General features: G+C 38.9%; 1 protein-coding gene across 1 annotated transcript in view; it reads left to right on the top strand.

Moving 5' to 3' along the window:
- The window catches only part of TTC27 (tetratricopeptide repeat domain 27), a 125,177-nt gene that overhangs the window by 59,407 nt on the left and 50,263 nt on the right, over window positions 1–15,507 (top strand). Inside the window, exon 10 of the mRNA XM_065631646.1 lies at window positions 3,888–4,001. Coding sequence (XP_065487718.1) covers window positions 3,888–4,001 — 114 coding nt within the window. The remainder of the gene's footprint in view (window positions 1–3,887; window positions 4,002–15,507) is intronic.

Here is a 15,507-nt window from a genome sequence, read left to right on the forward strand (position 1 = left end):
GTTAACTCTTCTCTTTTATCTTGAACATATGACATTCTTGATTTTAAGCTGCAGGCTGCTTTCTCTGTGTGTAGTTTCCTTAAAACCAAATATTGTAACTTCGTAAATAATATACAGATACATTTTTATGTGTGTGTACATAAGAAATACCAATGCCATAAGCTTCCTTGAAGATTCTTGCTAGCTTGTTCCAAGCTCTCTGTGGACGTTGCAAATTGTGCAACTCTTCTTTCTCTGTTTCTCTAACAGAAATTTATTTGAGTGGTCAGACTGTGCATCACACATAGGTTAAACTCTGAAGAATGATGAGGCTGAATCATTCATTAATGGTACCTGAGAGTCAGCCTGGGTTTGGCAGAGCTCCTGTGGCTGGGTTTGGTCTGGGTGTCATTAGTAACATGCGCCTGTCTCACAGTTCAGGTGTTACCTGCCATTTTGTTTTTCCATAATATGTTATAAAGGTATTGTACAATAACAGGTTACTTTGCTACTAAGATTTTGAAGATCATGTTGTTTCCTTCCAATGTCATGTAAGGATTATATATTGAATGAAATATTCTGGTTTGTGTAATAGTTTGGTAATCTCCTTTTACGCTTTGATATGATGGGAGAGGATGATATAAAAGGTTCTTGTTTGTAGGAAAAAATGTGGGGAAGAATTGGAGAAATAAGTTTTCCCATGTGAAAACATTCCGTTCAGTGCAGAAAATATTTCCTTTCTTCTCACCCCATCTAATGTTTGTGTTTTTTCTTTTTTTTATTGTTCTTTCCCTAAAGTAAGAACAAAGATGACTTCTAAGATTTTCAACAGTGGTTTTGTTTTAGAAGTATTTTGTTAATTTTCTTAGCTGCCTTTGGTACAGTACAATAAACTTGAAGATATGTTGACAAAACCAGCATGATCTTTATTTAGTTTTTCCTTTTTTCCAGATGTTTTATTTTAACCTATAGTCTCTATTTTAATAGAGTATAGATTTGGCTTCAGGTGAAGATACAAAGCTTTGAGACTTACAAGAAAGTATTTATTATCTGGAATATGTGGAAATTTTCGGTAGAAGACTAGAAGTTGCTTAATAGTTCTGGATACATGTTCCGAAATGACTCTTTATGGCTCTTGAGTATAGACATTTGTGCCCTTTTTACATGTATTATTTTTGTATCTGTGGTGCTCTAAACATTATAATTAGGCAATGGAAAGGTAAGCATTTGAGTTCTGGCACAGGACTAAGCTCAGTACAAGTATAAAATTACCGGTGTTTCTTAACTGAAAGTAGGCCTACTTTTCATTGTCCTACACAACTGCAGTGATTTTTTTGTATCAAAAGAACTGTTAGAGATTTTTTTTTTGGTAGTTTTACAGCAGGTATACCTTCCATGTTGCCTTATGAATACCTTTAAAAAGCAGGATTGTTATTCATGATAAGGCTGTCATTGTTCCTGTAGAGGAGCGAAACAGAATGATCTCTGCCTCTCTTCCACCTCATTTTTCTGCACTGCTCCTTCCTCCCTATATGAGGGTATATGCACCTCATGCATGATGATATGTACACTTCATACAGCATAATTCTTCTCCCAAGTAGCAAGTGATAGGACAAGAGGAAATTACGTCAAGTTGTGCCAGGGGAGGTTTAGATTGGATATTAGGAAAAAATTCATCACAGAAAGGATTGTGAGGCATTGGAACAGGCTGCCCAGGGAAGTGGTGGAGTCACCATCCCCGAAGGTGTTCAAAAGGCCTTTAGATGAGGTTCTTAGGGACATGGTTTAGTGCCAGAGTTAGGTTCGGTTATGGTTGGACTTGATGATCCTGAGCGCCTCTTCCAATTGAAATTATTCTGTGATTCTACAATTGCTTCCATCATGGCCGAGAGGGTGGTGCAGGGGGTACACATAGAAGCAGAGGAGAGGCTGCCAATTCTCTTGTAGAGCTGGCTGGTGTGAACACAGAGGCTTTGTGCTGTGCCCTACTTGTGCCAGGGGCCATGGGGAGCCAGAGTGAGGGAATAAGTACTGTGCTGCTGGACAAGAGCCGTCATTTGGTGTGAAAATAGCTTTAGGAGCATTGTCAGTCATTTTCTTTATTATTTTGAGAGATGTTGTGCTCATTTGAAAAATAAATCCTAGTATCAAGCACCATGTAGCAGAGCAAAAAAATCCCTTTAAGTAAAAAATAAAATGACGGAATACCATAGTCGAGAAAATAGGATAAAAGGTAACCTTTCTCACAAAACAAGTTTTTAAGCTAAAGTAAACATCGTTCATGTGTTTGCCCCAAAAATCCCTTAAAGGTTTTTTTAGCAACCACCTGGAATGGCCACCAACAAATAAATTCAGAAAACAGGGTTCTCTGTTAGGAATGCCTTGCTTGTGTCCTGCAGTGGAGGGTTTGTCTTAAGACCAAATAAAAATAGGTAGTAGACTGAACTCTCCATGATGAGACAGGAGAGAGATGAGTTCTCAGAACCAGGATTTGGACCAGTTAACCAATTTACTGATAATAATTTGTAAAAGGACACTTTCAAGTATATAGAGTTTAGCATATTGCAGTTGTGTTCCCCTAATAATTCCAGGTCCTCAGCATGTAGGGGATGGTATCGAAGCCTTTGGGTACTTCTTAATGTAATACTGAGTAGAAGTCGTGAAAGGGATCAGTACGGAGATTGTTGGTCACAAGAGGAAGAATCACCTGACATTGAAATGTTTGGTTGCGGCACATGTGTTCACGCTGCTATCATTTGTGCTTTCATTTGCTATCGCCTCTCTTCCCATTGTAATTTTGCTTGGAGCAAATTTGTTTTAGCTTGTTTCTTTCTGCTTCCTTTCTTGTGAAAACACTAGGGAAAAGAAAAACATTACAATATGACAGAAATTTGTCAGGCATTTCACACAAACCACAAGCAAAGTATACTTTTTAATGCTTTGAGAGATCTTTGAGAGGAAAGAATAAGACCACGGGGGCTTATTCTTCAGTTTACGAATATCTATAGACAAATTTATTTTCTCAGAAAAGCGGGATCATATTTGTAGCGTCAATAAAATTAGCAAGGAATTTTTCATGCTGTCTCCCTTTTCAAAGTGAATATCTAAAAGAAAAATGTTACGCTTCGTCTGAAACTGTAATGGAAGGAATCCAGGCGGTCTGTACATTATTAAGGGATATAGAAGTTGTGTTGGCTACATATCTCCTATTGGGCTTTCCTAAAAATCAGTAGTTGGAGACTGGCACTAAGATCCTGGCATCAGGGCAGGGCGTTCCAGGTGATAACCTACCATCTCTTTAGGAAAGCTTTTTACCTAGATTATTTCTCATTCCCTATACATCTACTACCCATCAAAAATTCTTCCTGTTACTCTCAAGCCATGGCAAGCCCTAAATTAATGTTCTTCAGATTCTTAGTCATTTTGGCCTATTTAACGTGCAGGTGCTGTTAATGCAGGCATTGGAGCACCTTGCATATGAGGAGAGGCCAGGAGAGCACTGGTTTTGTTCGGTGTTAAGTAGGGTCTGTGCTGCTGTCTACAGGCATCCGGTACGCAGGTGTGGAGAAAGCTGAGCCAGACTGCTCAGTATCCAATTCGTTGTTTTCCTTTCACTCCGAGTAGCCATTTTAATTTGTGCGGGTCGGTGTATGCACCATATGGGTACATGTAGACACACAGAGCTGCAGGAGCTGAGAAGGAGGAAATAGTTTTGATGGCCACGTTTTATATTGAAGATAGATTCAGGTAATCTGTACAGCCTTCAATTCACCAAATATGTACTACAGCCACGTACCTGCCTCTCAGAATAGGAAAGAGCATTCATGCTTGAGAACACTGTTAAAAACTTTACTGTCTTCAGTGTCTTTTAAAATGAAATAACGAAAAAATGTTATTTTTCTCTGCAGTGCTTGCTGTCTCAGCCAAAGTTCTGGGCCATTCAGACATCAGCCTTGCTCCTTCGGACCAAGCTTGAGAAAGGAAGCACTCGCAGGATGGAACGGGCAATGAAGCAGACTCAGGTAAGACTTCTGAGCTGCCTTGTTATAAATCGGGGCTCTCTATATATCAAATGGCAACAGGCAGGAGTTAGAAACTTCTGCAGCTGCTCTCTGCGAACTGTACAGTGAGATAATTTTCTAATTATGTCTCTAAATTAGATGCATAAACCACAAATCCTTTTTTGTCCACCAGTCTTGAGATAAGCTCTTATATGTACAAGTAATAAATGGTCACTTTCTTTCAAAAACATGACAAGTTTTGGAAGATTAAATTAAAATCTGTTTCTTTACCTCTAGTTTCTGACTTCTGATCTGAGGAGTTTTTTATGTAGAAGTTCATGAATATAAAGCTGTTACCGGTATCATATTTTTAATAGTTTTTACTCAAGTAAATCAGCTGTGGAAAACACTGAAAGTTGTAAATAGTCATTGGTATTGTGAGAACAAGAAAATGTATTTGTGCATAAAGCAGCACTTCTGATTTACCATTTTGATGTGATACTTCAAGGTTAGTATTTATATTGCAAGTTTGAGGCAGTGATTAGATAGTCTTGCTTCAAAGAGATCTGTTTTCAGATGTAAAAAAAAGAAATTTTAAAATTCTGAAATGTGTCCACTAATAGGATTTATTTTTAAAATAAATTTCTCAAAGGAGAAGTCTGTAGCCTATACAGAGATTTTTTTCTTCCCTTCAGATTACAGAGTTTTCTTAGCCATTTGTCATCTTTATGCTGTTAAGTCTTGTTGTCACACATGAACAGCAGGCATTTCTGTGTCCATCAGATAACAATCCTGCTGACTAAAACAGTCAGGAATGTATAAAACTTATCATTATGGTGCTGTGTAATTAAATCCTGAAAAGCTGATATTTCATTTAAAATCATTATTGATGCATGAATCTTCGAAAGAGCACAGACTGGATGTGCTTCTGCATTTTTCTTCTGCTGAGGAGGACATAGAGTTGCTGGAGTGGAATTTCCTGGGGTCAGTAGGAGAGTGTCAAGGAAGCCAGGATTCCAAGTCTGGGAGATGTAGCGTCTGACAGCATTTGGGAAGCGATCTCAGGATCCTTGATGCCCTAAGCTGTAAAACAGTTGGAGTACCTCCAACATTTTTGTCTCACTTGATTAAACCTGAGTACTGGAAATTGTTACATTATAGAGTTTGATAGTCTCACGGCAGAAATCTTAATGAAAGAGTTATCATTGCAAGTACATTTATCTGACTTCATTTTGTGCTGCAACTGCAGTAATGCAAAGGATTTGATTAGCAATCACTGTGATATTTTGAGAGATGACCTCACAGTAGAAACGGAATCTGTGGTTTTAAATATTGTCTTTAATCTTAGTATGTTTATGTTTTCTTTCATTAAGTTTGAACATAATGACATATTTTTGTTGATTTGATACAGTATCGAGCTCCATTTCCAAAAATAGTTAAAAGTTGTTTAAGCGTTGATGTGTGCTAAATTAATCAAATAACTTGAATAGCTTTCCATTTAAGGTTTTCATTCCTGAGTTCTATCAGATCAGAATTTTTTTAAATATCATGGTTTCTAACAGTTCTAAGAAGGAATCAGGAAATATAGGGTGAATGATGTTGTTTTCATACATAACACAGGGGGTTTTGATGTATTGTCATGAAGATGTCAAAGAGCTAGTGAGTTCTGCAGCTATTTATAAGTAGAAAATGGATTTCAAAACCATAGAACTTTCATATGAGTTGTTTTTGCGGGGTTTGTTTGGTTTTGTTTGTTTTATAATTTCATGTTTACTGGTTCAGATTGCTGTAGAAAGATTAGATCTTGAAGATTAAGGGAGGAGGTGGGTGTAAATATGATTAGATTCTGCTCATTTTTTGTAATATCAATTTTCTCAGTAATTATAAAAATTCTTGTGAGACAGCTTGAATAGGAAGTAGCAAACTAAATCCTCTAAGTTACTTTAAAATATTTTAGAGTTGTCTGGAGAGTGCATGAGCCATTATAGGCTCTGACTTAACGATGCTGGGACTCTCCTGTCCCTCTCCTGTCCTCTTCTACTGTAACTTTCCTTCCTTTCCACATTTCGTCCCTTACCTGATTCTATGCTGGGTCTGCAAATCCTTCTACCCAGCCGATAAGCATCTTTTTAGATTAATATCACTGGGCAGGCATATGCTGCTCTACAGCCCTAAAGCAAGCCAGGCTGCATTGTTGGTTCATCAAAGAAAGCATTTTTCTGCTACATTTTTTGTGGGTCTGGCTATGTTTGTTTAACTTACTATAATTGTTTGGAAATAATCGAAGCTATTTTTGAAATGAGAGTATATTGTTTGATTTTTAGCTGCCACGCTCCAAGTATTAAATATATCCCTACTCTGCATTAAACAGTTTTTATGAAATGATTTTATAAGTATTTTTTTCTAATTGGAAAGCTTCAAAGGAATTGGAATTATCATTTTCAAACCCGTTTTCTGATTACATTATCTGTAGTTCAGATTTTTAAATTAATCTTTGGAACAGGTTTTTAAATGATCATTCTGGGTACTCTTCAGCTAGAAGCTAACTGGAAGTAAGGAGGAGGGATTTTTTTCCTTAACTTTTTTCTGGATGCTACTTGCTATCTCTGTCCGGCTTTTGCCTAAATGAGGTTTGGATCCATAAAAACAAGGGTAAAGATTTCTAAAGCCAGTACTTTTAAAAAACATTTTTCCAAGAAAAGGAAGCAGTATTTGAGAGCTAAAATGGTTATATTATGTTTCACTAGGATATTTAATCATGACCACTATAACATACATTGAAGTCTGGATCAAGGTGCTGCCAACCAAAACGTGTCTCTGGATACAGAATAATTTTTTTTAAGCTTAGATGGATGTTTGTTTGTTTGTTTGTTTTCCCGTAGGGATGTAGGTGAGGTAGGATGAGAAATGCTAGAGTGGAAAGAACGAAAAGAGGGAGAGGGAGAAAACAGGAAGGAAAAGGGGTAGTTTTTGATAAGTAACTCTTCCCATAACCAGAAACCTGCTGTTTCTACATCGGTGTTGGGATTTTCAGCTACTGTCTCTTGTAAGAAAGCAATTCAGAAACTATTAATAGTGGAAAATTGTTTGCAATAAGCTGTTAAACCACAAATTACTGCCGAAAGTGCAGCCAGAGCTCAATAATAGGATGCAGAAGAAAAGAGGAATTTTGAGTGGTCTAGGTGCTATGAATAAAGGGAAAGGGAGGAATGATTAAAAAAAAAAAATAAAGCAGATAAAAGATAGCATCCCACTGCAATTTCTTGATATATGAAACAAGTGTACTTTTCCATTTCAATGGATTTTTAAATATTTTTAAGAATGAAGCAAAATGAATTAAAATGCCATGCTTTGTATGAAGGATGGTGGGGTAGAAGTGGAGTTACTGCTGGACAATGCCAGCAGCCAAAGAGGTGAAGCCGCCACGTGCCGGGTACTCAGCAGCCTGCTCAGGCTTATCCCACAGCGTCTCATTACAGCCGCTCCTGCGGCTTCATCTGGGGGGTTACGCTGTGCTCCCAGCTTTTGTCAGCTTGTTACGTGCCCCTTTTCTGCCTGTATTTTCTGCTGCTCACTGCACCTGGTGGTAACATGCCTGTAAGCTAATCACTTGGTTTTCCTCACGCGCAGTACAACGTATGCGTTATTTCATACGGTTCTCTCTTGCTTGCTTTTCTTGGCAACAAAAGAATTTGCCTGTTAGGGAGAGAGAAATGTGTCCTGAAAGGGTGGTTTTAATAAGAGTTGGGGAGAGCTGGGAGCAGACTAGCAGTATTATAGGCTAATCGTTATGTCGATGATTGAAAGGTCACATGAGATCTTGTTTTATATCCTTAGTCATACACAGATGTATGTCCTTGGGAATTCTGTGTCAACTGCCCTGTAATTTTCACTTAAATAATACTTCAGAGTGTAATTTTCTTCAGCAATTAATGTTTTTCTGTGTGTATGAAAAGGAAATTTTTTTTTGTTTAAATTGTTCTTACTAGAAACATGCTAGTTGGTGTTCAATTCTTTCAAATCTGAATAGAGTTTATGTACACCTATAGAAAGAAAAGACTGGTATAGATCTAACAGAACTGGCATCTTGAGCTCTATGAACCTAAATGCAGCTTTGCTGTTTTATTTTCACATTGATGGTCTTTACATAGTTATGTAAGAAAGTTATGTCATTTATCGTAGAAACGTTATCCTTTTTATTTTTGAAACTAAACTTTCACCTCCTTGCCAATGTGCTCCCCGTGCTTTGCTTTATTTGGCAGTTGTTCTACATTGGACAAATTCAACATTTAAGGGAAGAGTTCAAAAAGGAGAGAGGAGCAGTTGTACTCCCTCTAGGCTGATGTAGAGGGGTTTGAGGCTAACAGATTTTTCGCGCTTCTTTTGCTTCTCAAATCATACATCTTTCTCATCAGGCCTCTCAAGACCGTGGTTGGAGCAGTACTTTAAGTGTGACCAAGGGAATGACAGCACTTGTCTGTTCAGCTAAACTGTTAGGTCACTGTAGTAGTACTATGAGTTCCTACTCCTATTCTTTAACCTCGTCTTTTACTCTGGGAGTACAGTAAAAAGGATTTTAATAGGTGCTTTTAGTTGTATATGGAATGGGAGAGGGGAGGAAGGAAGAGAAAAATAATCACTCATAAATTTGTTTCACGTGAAGTTGAAGGTTTTAACAGAAAGTATCTGGGATCTGTGAGATGCACTGGTGAAATGGGAGAGATCTAACTCACCTCCTTCAGGAGGGTAATAATTGGAAGACATACCTCTTGTATCCTGTAGAGATCCTGCATTGATATCCCAGTAGTTCTCAACTATTACGAATTGTATTTATTACTAGAACACATCTTCCAAAAAGTGTTTAAAAAGAGGAGAAAAGCCAGGTGCTTATAAAACCTTTCCTTAATGAATTCTGTGCAAGATCACAAGGTCTCCAGAACCCTAGAAATAAACGTTATTACTACAGAAAGCAATCAAAAGAGAGAGTGACCTGTTGGTGAAGCTTATGGTTTCAGTCTCAAGACAGACATTTCCAGAATGTATTTCATTTTGCTTGAGCGGATGACAGCTTTGACAGAAGATGTTACATGACGCAAGCGATTCTGAGGATACACTGAATTCATTAGCATGCTTCAAAACAATTAACATGGTGGTGCTTGGCTCCCTCTGTTTTTTTTTATACTATGTAATTATGGGTTTGTTAGGGGGAAAAAAAAAAATCAGAGATCCAGTCTGCCAAGAGTTATTCAGGAATAACTGAAGTCTTTTTGTACCACTGGCAAAAAGTGAATATTGAATAGTATGATTTTCCAGGTACTGATTTCTGCCTAGAAATTTTCTATTGTTGTATTTGCCAGTTTGGATCAGCACTATTAGCTTGTGTGGGGAAAAGAATGAAACCATTCTTTCTGTGCCGAAGTTTCTTCATGCTTTCTTAGCTGGTACTTTTAAAGTACAAACCTTTTTGCTCATTTAAGAATTATGTTCAATACCTGAGCTGTTCCACTTCTAGTGTCAATGCACTTTCTAAAGGCAGCCACAAGTACTAATCCTCCCATTGTTTCCAAATGTTTCGCATTGAATCATAGCTCTGAAGGCATTTACATTTCTCCCTTTAACGTCTCTTCACTCAGTGTCCTGACAACTTGAATGACAGTATTCGGAGTCATATGTCAGAGAGGAGATTCTTTAAACCATATTTGAACAGTAATATTGCACTGTTTTTACAGCCAAAGTGATTACAGTGAGTTGCAAAGAAAAATATTAATATCAACAGATTCCAGGACAAAACATTCCCATCTTTGTGCCTAAGCTTTGCATGGGAAGGCATAAGCATTATAAGCACAACAGTTAAAATAATTAAAGTTCCACCTGTAATCAGACCAGATGCAAGGCATGGAAGACACACTATTCCCACCTATTGCTAAATTGAATAGATAAAACTTTACAGATTAAGCTCTACAGCTGTTGCTAAATTTGACTAGATGAAGCTTTGCAGCTGTATGTCATAAATATCACTGCACATCTGGAGACAGGTATCCCGAGGTGAGCTAACTAACCATGTTTTGAAATAAGCCAGTACTGATAGACAGATTTTGAGTCTAATTGTCCAATGCATATGTCAGGTACTACAAATCAGACTCTCCCTTATCTGTTAAGGCAGTTATCTGTTCCTTCTATATTGCAATTAACTCTAACTTAATGGTGATAGCATTTTTTTTTTCCATCCTTGACCTTACTTCCCCCCTTAGTGAAAAACAGAAAACAAACCTGATGCAAGAAGTCTTTGGATCTGTTTTTCAGCCTTGACTGCAGTTGTACCTTCCCCCAGAGCAAGCTGATTTGGGAACTATAAAAGCAGTGTAACCACAACATCTTGGAACTTAATGCAGGCTTACTATTTTGAAGTGTATGCAGTTCCTCTGCAGGCTTTGCACCCTGTGCGAAGTGTTTTATAACTGCTGTTCACCAATGGCAGTATCAAAGCCAGGTAACTAGCTACAAACAGGGGACTTGCGTCTGTATAGGTTGCTGTTGAAATTCTTTGTCCTCCTTGGGTGGGTCTCCACACATAGGACAAGGGTTTTAAACTAAAGATGGGAGATTCAGGCTAGATGTGAGGAAGAAATTTTTTACAGTGAGGGTGGTAAAACACTGGAACACATTTTCCAGAGTGGTGGTAGATGCCCCATTCCTGGAGACATTCAAGGCCAGGCTGGACAGGGCTCTGAGCAACCTGATCTAGTTGAAGATGTCCCTGCTCATTGCACGGGGGCTGGACTAGATGAGCTTAGAAGGTCCCTTCCAACCCAGTCTATTCTATGGTTCTATGATTGCATGAGACCTGCGTCTACTGGTTTAGGGCAGATGTATACAGCTATATTGAGCTGTGACAATCAGTCACCTGACAGGAAAGGGGGAACCTTCAATGCAGATCTCTTTGGGTGAGGGACTGCAACAACCTCTCCTTTTCCTGACTCATATAAAGACACAGATTAAAGCTAAAGTCAACTGGATATATCTGGCATTTGAGACTGCAGAGTAAGAGAGACTAAAATGCTTTATTGTAAACAAGCTGTAAGCATACCAAAAAGGGGGCAAGGTGCATGCATGGAAATGGAGAGGTTCTTTCCTTAAACACCAAATTATCTAGCCCATATACGGGCTAATTTTAAAAGTAGCATTGTTATGTTGAATTGATGGGTGATATCGGTATTCTTGCTTTTGCAACAGAAAATGAATGGTCTGGTTTTAAATTCATCCTTCACAAGTAAGGTTGTAAATCTAGCTTCTTCCAGAGACTGTAGGAGAAGTTCTGCTCAGGACATTCTGTGATTCTATGACTAAGTCATTAACAGGCTTTAACATTGAAACCAGTATTGTCAGCACTGGCACTCAGTAACTTTGGGCTCGATATTTGACCAGAACAGTAAGCTCATAATTTGGAAAGTCAGTAATGCTGTTGTGCTATTAGAGGCTTCATTTGTTTCACGATGCTTTTTAGGTGGTGGTGTTTAACTACAACAAAACATTCCAAATGGCAATTGCATAGGAGGTGCTCTAAATTGCCTGGTGATCTACTTGGCTCTCAGTTTCAAATGGAAATATTACGTCAGACATCCATGAATCCAGTTATCTTCTACTCATGACCTTGACATCTTTTGTGCTAATTTTGATATCAAAATGCTTTATATTTCATTTGGGATTGTTGGCCTCATTTCCTCCTGTGTGCTTTCCTTCCCCACCCAGCTGCAAAAGCCCTATTATAAAGAAATCGAGGCTTTTTAAAGTAAAATGACTCTGACAACCTAAGTGAATATTTGTTTCTTAGTTGGCTAATATTGTTTTCAAAGTGAAATACAAATTTGCAGGGCCTGATATAACAAAAACATTCACATTAAGAATCTGCTATGAGTCATTTTAGAAAAAATGGAGATATGAGGAGTTCCAGCACCCTAATCAATAACTTCTGTCCTAGCATACTTCCCCTTACAACTATCAACATCTTCCAGCATCTTAAAAGTTCACCTGGAGTTATGGAAAGGCTGAGTTTTATTGGTTCTCTTGCATGGATGCCTTACAAATTTTTAACCGTCCCTCTTTCCTGCCATCAAAGTGGTTGCATAAGTGAAACCAATACCTTAGATTCAAGAGGTAGTCTCTTCCTGAATAATTTTGAAATTTGCAGACACTGCAATGGGAATAATTTTGGATTATCTTGCTTAAATGTGTAAGGGGTACTTAGTGAATAAGTTTAAAGAGAATAATTGTTTGCCTGAGGACAAGGTAGTATTAGAGTGGGGAAGAAGGAATTTGCAGAATATCTCAAAGAAAAAGATCTGGAAAATGTTGTATAAACAGTAGCTTTCAAGTTTTCCACCATTTAAAGTAGAAAAAAGAAACAGCTTTAACTGGTACCCCAGATAATTAGACTGAAAAACCTCATCGATAAAAGGCCTGTTAAAGGTAGGCAGTAAAACAAGCATAATTTTTCTAAATGCTCAGTTTCTGAAACAAGGTTAAAAAGAAGTAATAAATCTAATTTTTATAGAGTAGGAATTTAGCTGAATTGTTTATTGCTGAATACTTTAAAAATGATAATATCTTTATACATTCAATATCTCTGTTGATACAGTCACTACCTGTAGAACTACAAAGTTTGGAAGTTCAAGTGATAACACAGTTATGACATAAGCTAGGGTAAAGAAAAATTGTTATATCCCATTAACGTTTAGATTTTGTATTACAAAAAGTATTAAACCTACACTTATAATCAGTAATCTAAATTAATATACCAGCAAGACGTGTTTTGATACTGTGGTTTTAAAGACAATTGGATGCATGATCTGAGGAAAATCATTGGCCAAGTACCTGGAATGAGAGTATGTCGAAGTAGTAAGCCAGTCTTCAACAGCTGGAAAACAAAGGAGATGTTGTAGTGGGTGTCTACTACTGGTCTCCCGGCCAAGATGTAAGCACTGATGAGTTATTCTGTAGGCAATCAGAAGAAATTTCTGAATTGGTAGCTCTTGTCCTTATGGGAAATTTCAACCTCCCAGGCCTCAACTGGGAATTTCATACTGCAGGTCTTGGAAATTCTTGAAGTTTGTAGGAGCTGACTTCTTGTCACAAGTACCTCAGTAGGCCAACTAGTAAAGATGCCCTCCTAGACTTGTTCTTTATGAATAGAGAACGACTCGTGGGAAGTGTGATGGTAGGCGGCTGTCTTGGCCACAGTGTTTATGAAATGTTTGAGTTTTAAATTTGCAGTGTGATGAGAAAAAAGGAGAGCAGAATTGCTACCTTGGAGTTCAGGAGAGCAAACTTTGAGCTCTTCAGGGAGCTATTAGGCAGAGCACATGGGAATATGCTTTTGAAGGCTTAGGAGTACAAAAGTGCTGGTCAGTTTTTAAGAATCACCTTTTAGAAGCATGGGAGCAGGCAATTCCACTATGTTGTAAGTCAGGCAAGCAGGCCAGAGGACCAACTTGGCTGAACACGGAACTCCTCGTGGAGCTCAAGAGGAAAAAGAAATTGTATGATCCCTGGAAGCAAAGTCAGGCTTTGTGGGAAGATTACAGAGCTGTGGTTTGTATATGCAGGGAGAAGACACAAAAGGCCAAAGCTCAATTAGAGTTGAAACTGGCCAGTGTTGTGTCAGATCACAAGAAGGGCTTTTTAAACTACGTTAATAGCAAGAGGAGGCCTAAAGAAATCATTGGACCAATACTTGAGGATGTTGTCTGACTGACAGGGATGACAAAAAAGCAGAAGCACGCAGTGCTTTTTTTTGCTTCAGTCTTTAATAATACTAATAGACCTCGGGCTGCCCGGTCCCCTGAGTCAGAGGACCATGAGTGTAGGAACAGTGACTTTCCATTTATGGACGCTGAAATTTTAAGGATACTGATTAAGTATCAGCTGAATGTTCACAAGTCCATGGGGCCTGATGGCATTCATCCTAGAGTTCTGAAGGAGCTAGTGGATGTTATGGCAGGACACCTCTTGATCGTCTACCAAAGGCCTTGGGAGTCTTGAGAGGTCCCTGCTGACTGCAAACGAGCCAATGTTATTCCGATTTACAAGAAGGACATGAGGGAAGACGCAGGAAATTACAGACCTGTTAATCTAACCTCAGTTCCTGGAAAAATTATGAAAATTATGCTGGGTACTATTGAAAGATATTTAAAGAATAATCATCAGGTACAGTCAACATGGGTTCACAAAAGGTAAGTCCCGTTTAACTAATTTGGTATCCTTCTACAATAGGGTCACCCACCTAGTGGATGAAGGGAATGTGCTGGATGTAGTTTTTCTGGATTTTATTAAGGCTTTTGATACTGTCCCTCACAGCATCCTTCTGGACAAGTTGTCCAGCTGTGAGATGAAGTGAGTTCACAGTGTACTGGCTGAAGAACTGACTGAAAGGCAGAGCTCAAAGAGTTGCGAATGGGGCTACATCTGGCTGGCACTGTTTCTCAGGGTTTGATTCTAGGGCCACTTCTGTTCAATATACGTATCGATGATCTGGATGCAGGAGCTGAATGCACCATTAGCAAGTTTGTGGATGATAACAAACTGGGAGGTGCTGTTAGCTCTCTTCAGAGTCAAGAGGCCTCACAGAGGGTTCTAGATAAATTAGAGCATTGACCAATGATGAATGGGATGAAATTTAATAAGTCCAAATACCAGATTCTGCATGTAGGGCAGAGCAACGCTGGGCCCAAGTATAAACTGGGAGAGGAGTGGCTGTCGAGCAGCCCTGCAGACAGGGGTCTGGGGGTGCTGGTTGACAGCAGCTCAGCGTGAGCCAGCAGTGTGTGCCCTGGCAGCCAAGAGGGCAAATCTTATCCCGGGGGGATCACACACAGCACAACCAGTCCATCAAAAGAGGTGATTGTCTCGCTCTGTTCAGCATTGGTGCAGTCTCACCTGGAGCACTGTGTGCAGTTCTGGACCCACAATCTAGGAAGGATGTGAAGGCCCTTGAATGCGTCCAGAGGAGGGCAACAAAGCTGGTGTCAGGGCTGGAAGAAATGTCCTGTGAGTAGTACCTGAGGACTTTGGGCTTGTCTAGTTTGGAGAAAAGGAGGCTGAGGGGCAACCTCATTGTTCTCTACAGCTTCCTGAGGAGAGGAAGTGGAGAGGAAGGTGCTGAGCTCTTCTCCCTGGTATCCAGTGTCAGGACACATGGGAATGGTTCACAGATGTGCCAGGAGGGGTTTAGACTGGACAGGGAGTTTGTTTTTCTCTGGTGGATAGTATGTAATGGTATAATAACGTACATTTGCTTTATTTGCTGATCGCACTTCCATTATGCACTTCCATTATGCACTTCCATTCCCATCTAGAAGAGTCTTAAAACAATGGCAAGTTAACTTTATTTAGCATGTGGGAAATGCCATTCATCATTCTCTAACATTAAAATTTAAGAAACAACACAGGAATATTATGCTAAAGATTCAGCTGTCTTAAACTTGCCTACATTGGAGCCCACTGGTTTAAAAAAAATATAGAACTAAGGCGA

The sequence above is a fragment of the Caloenas nicobarica genome, chromosome 3 (assembly GCF_036013445.1).
Source record: "Caloenas nicobarica isolate bCalNic1 chromosome 3, bCalNic1.hap1, whole genome shotgun sequence".
Lineage (NCBI taxonomy): Eukaryota > Metazoa > Chordata > Aves > Columbiformes > Columbidae > Caloenas > Caloenas nicobarica.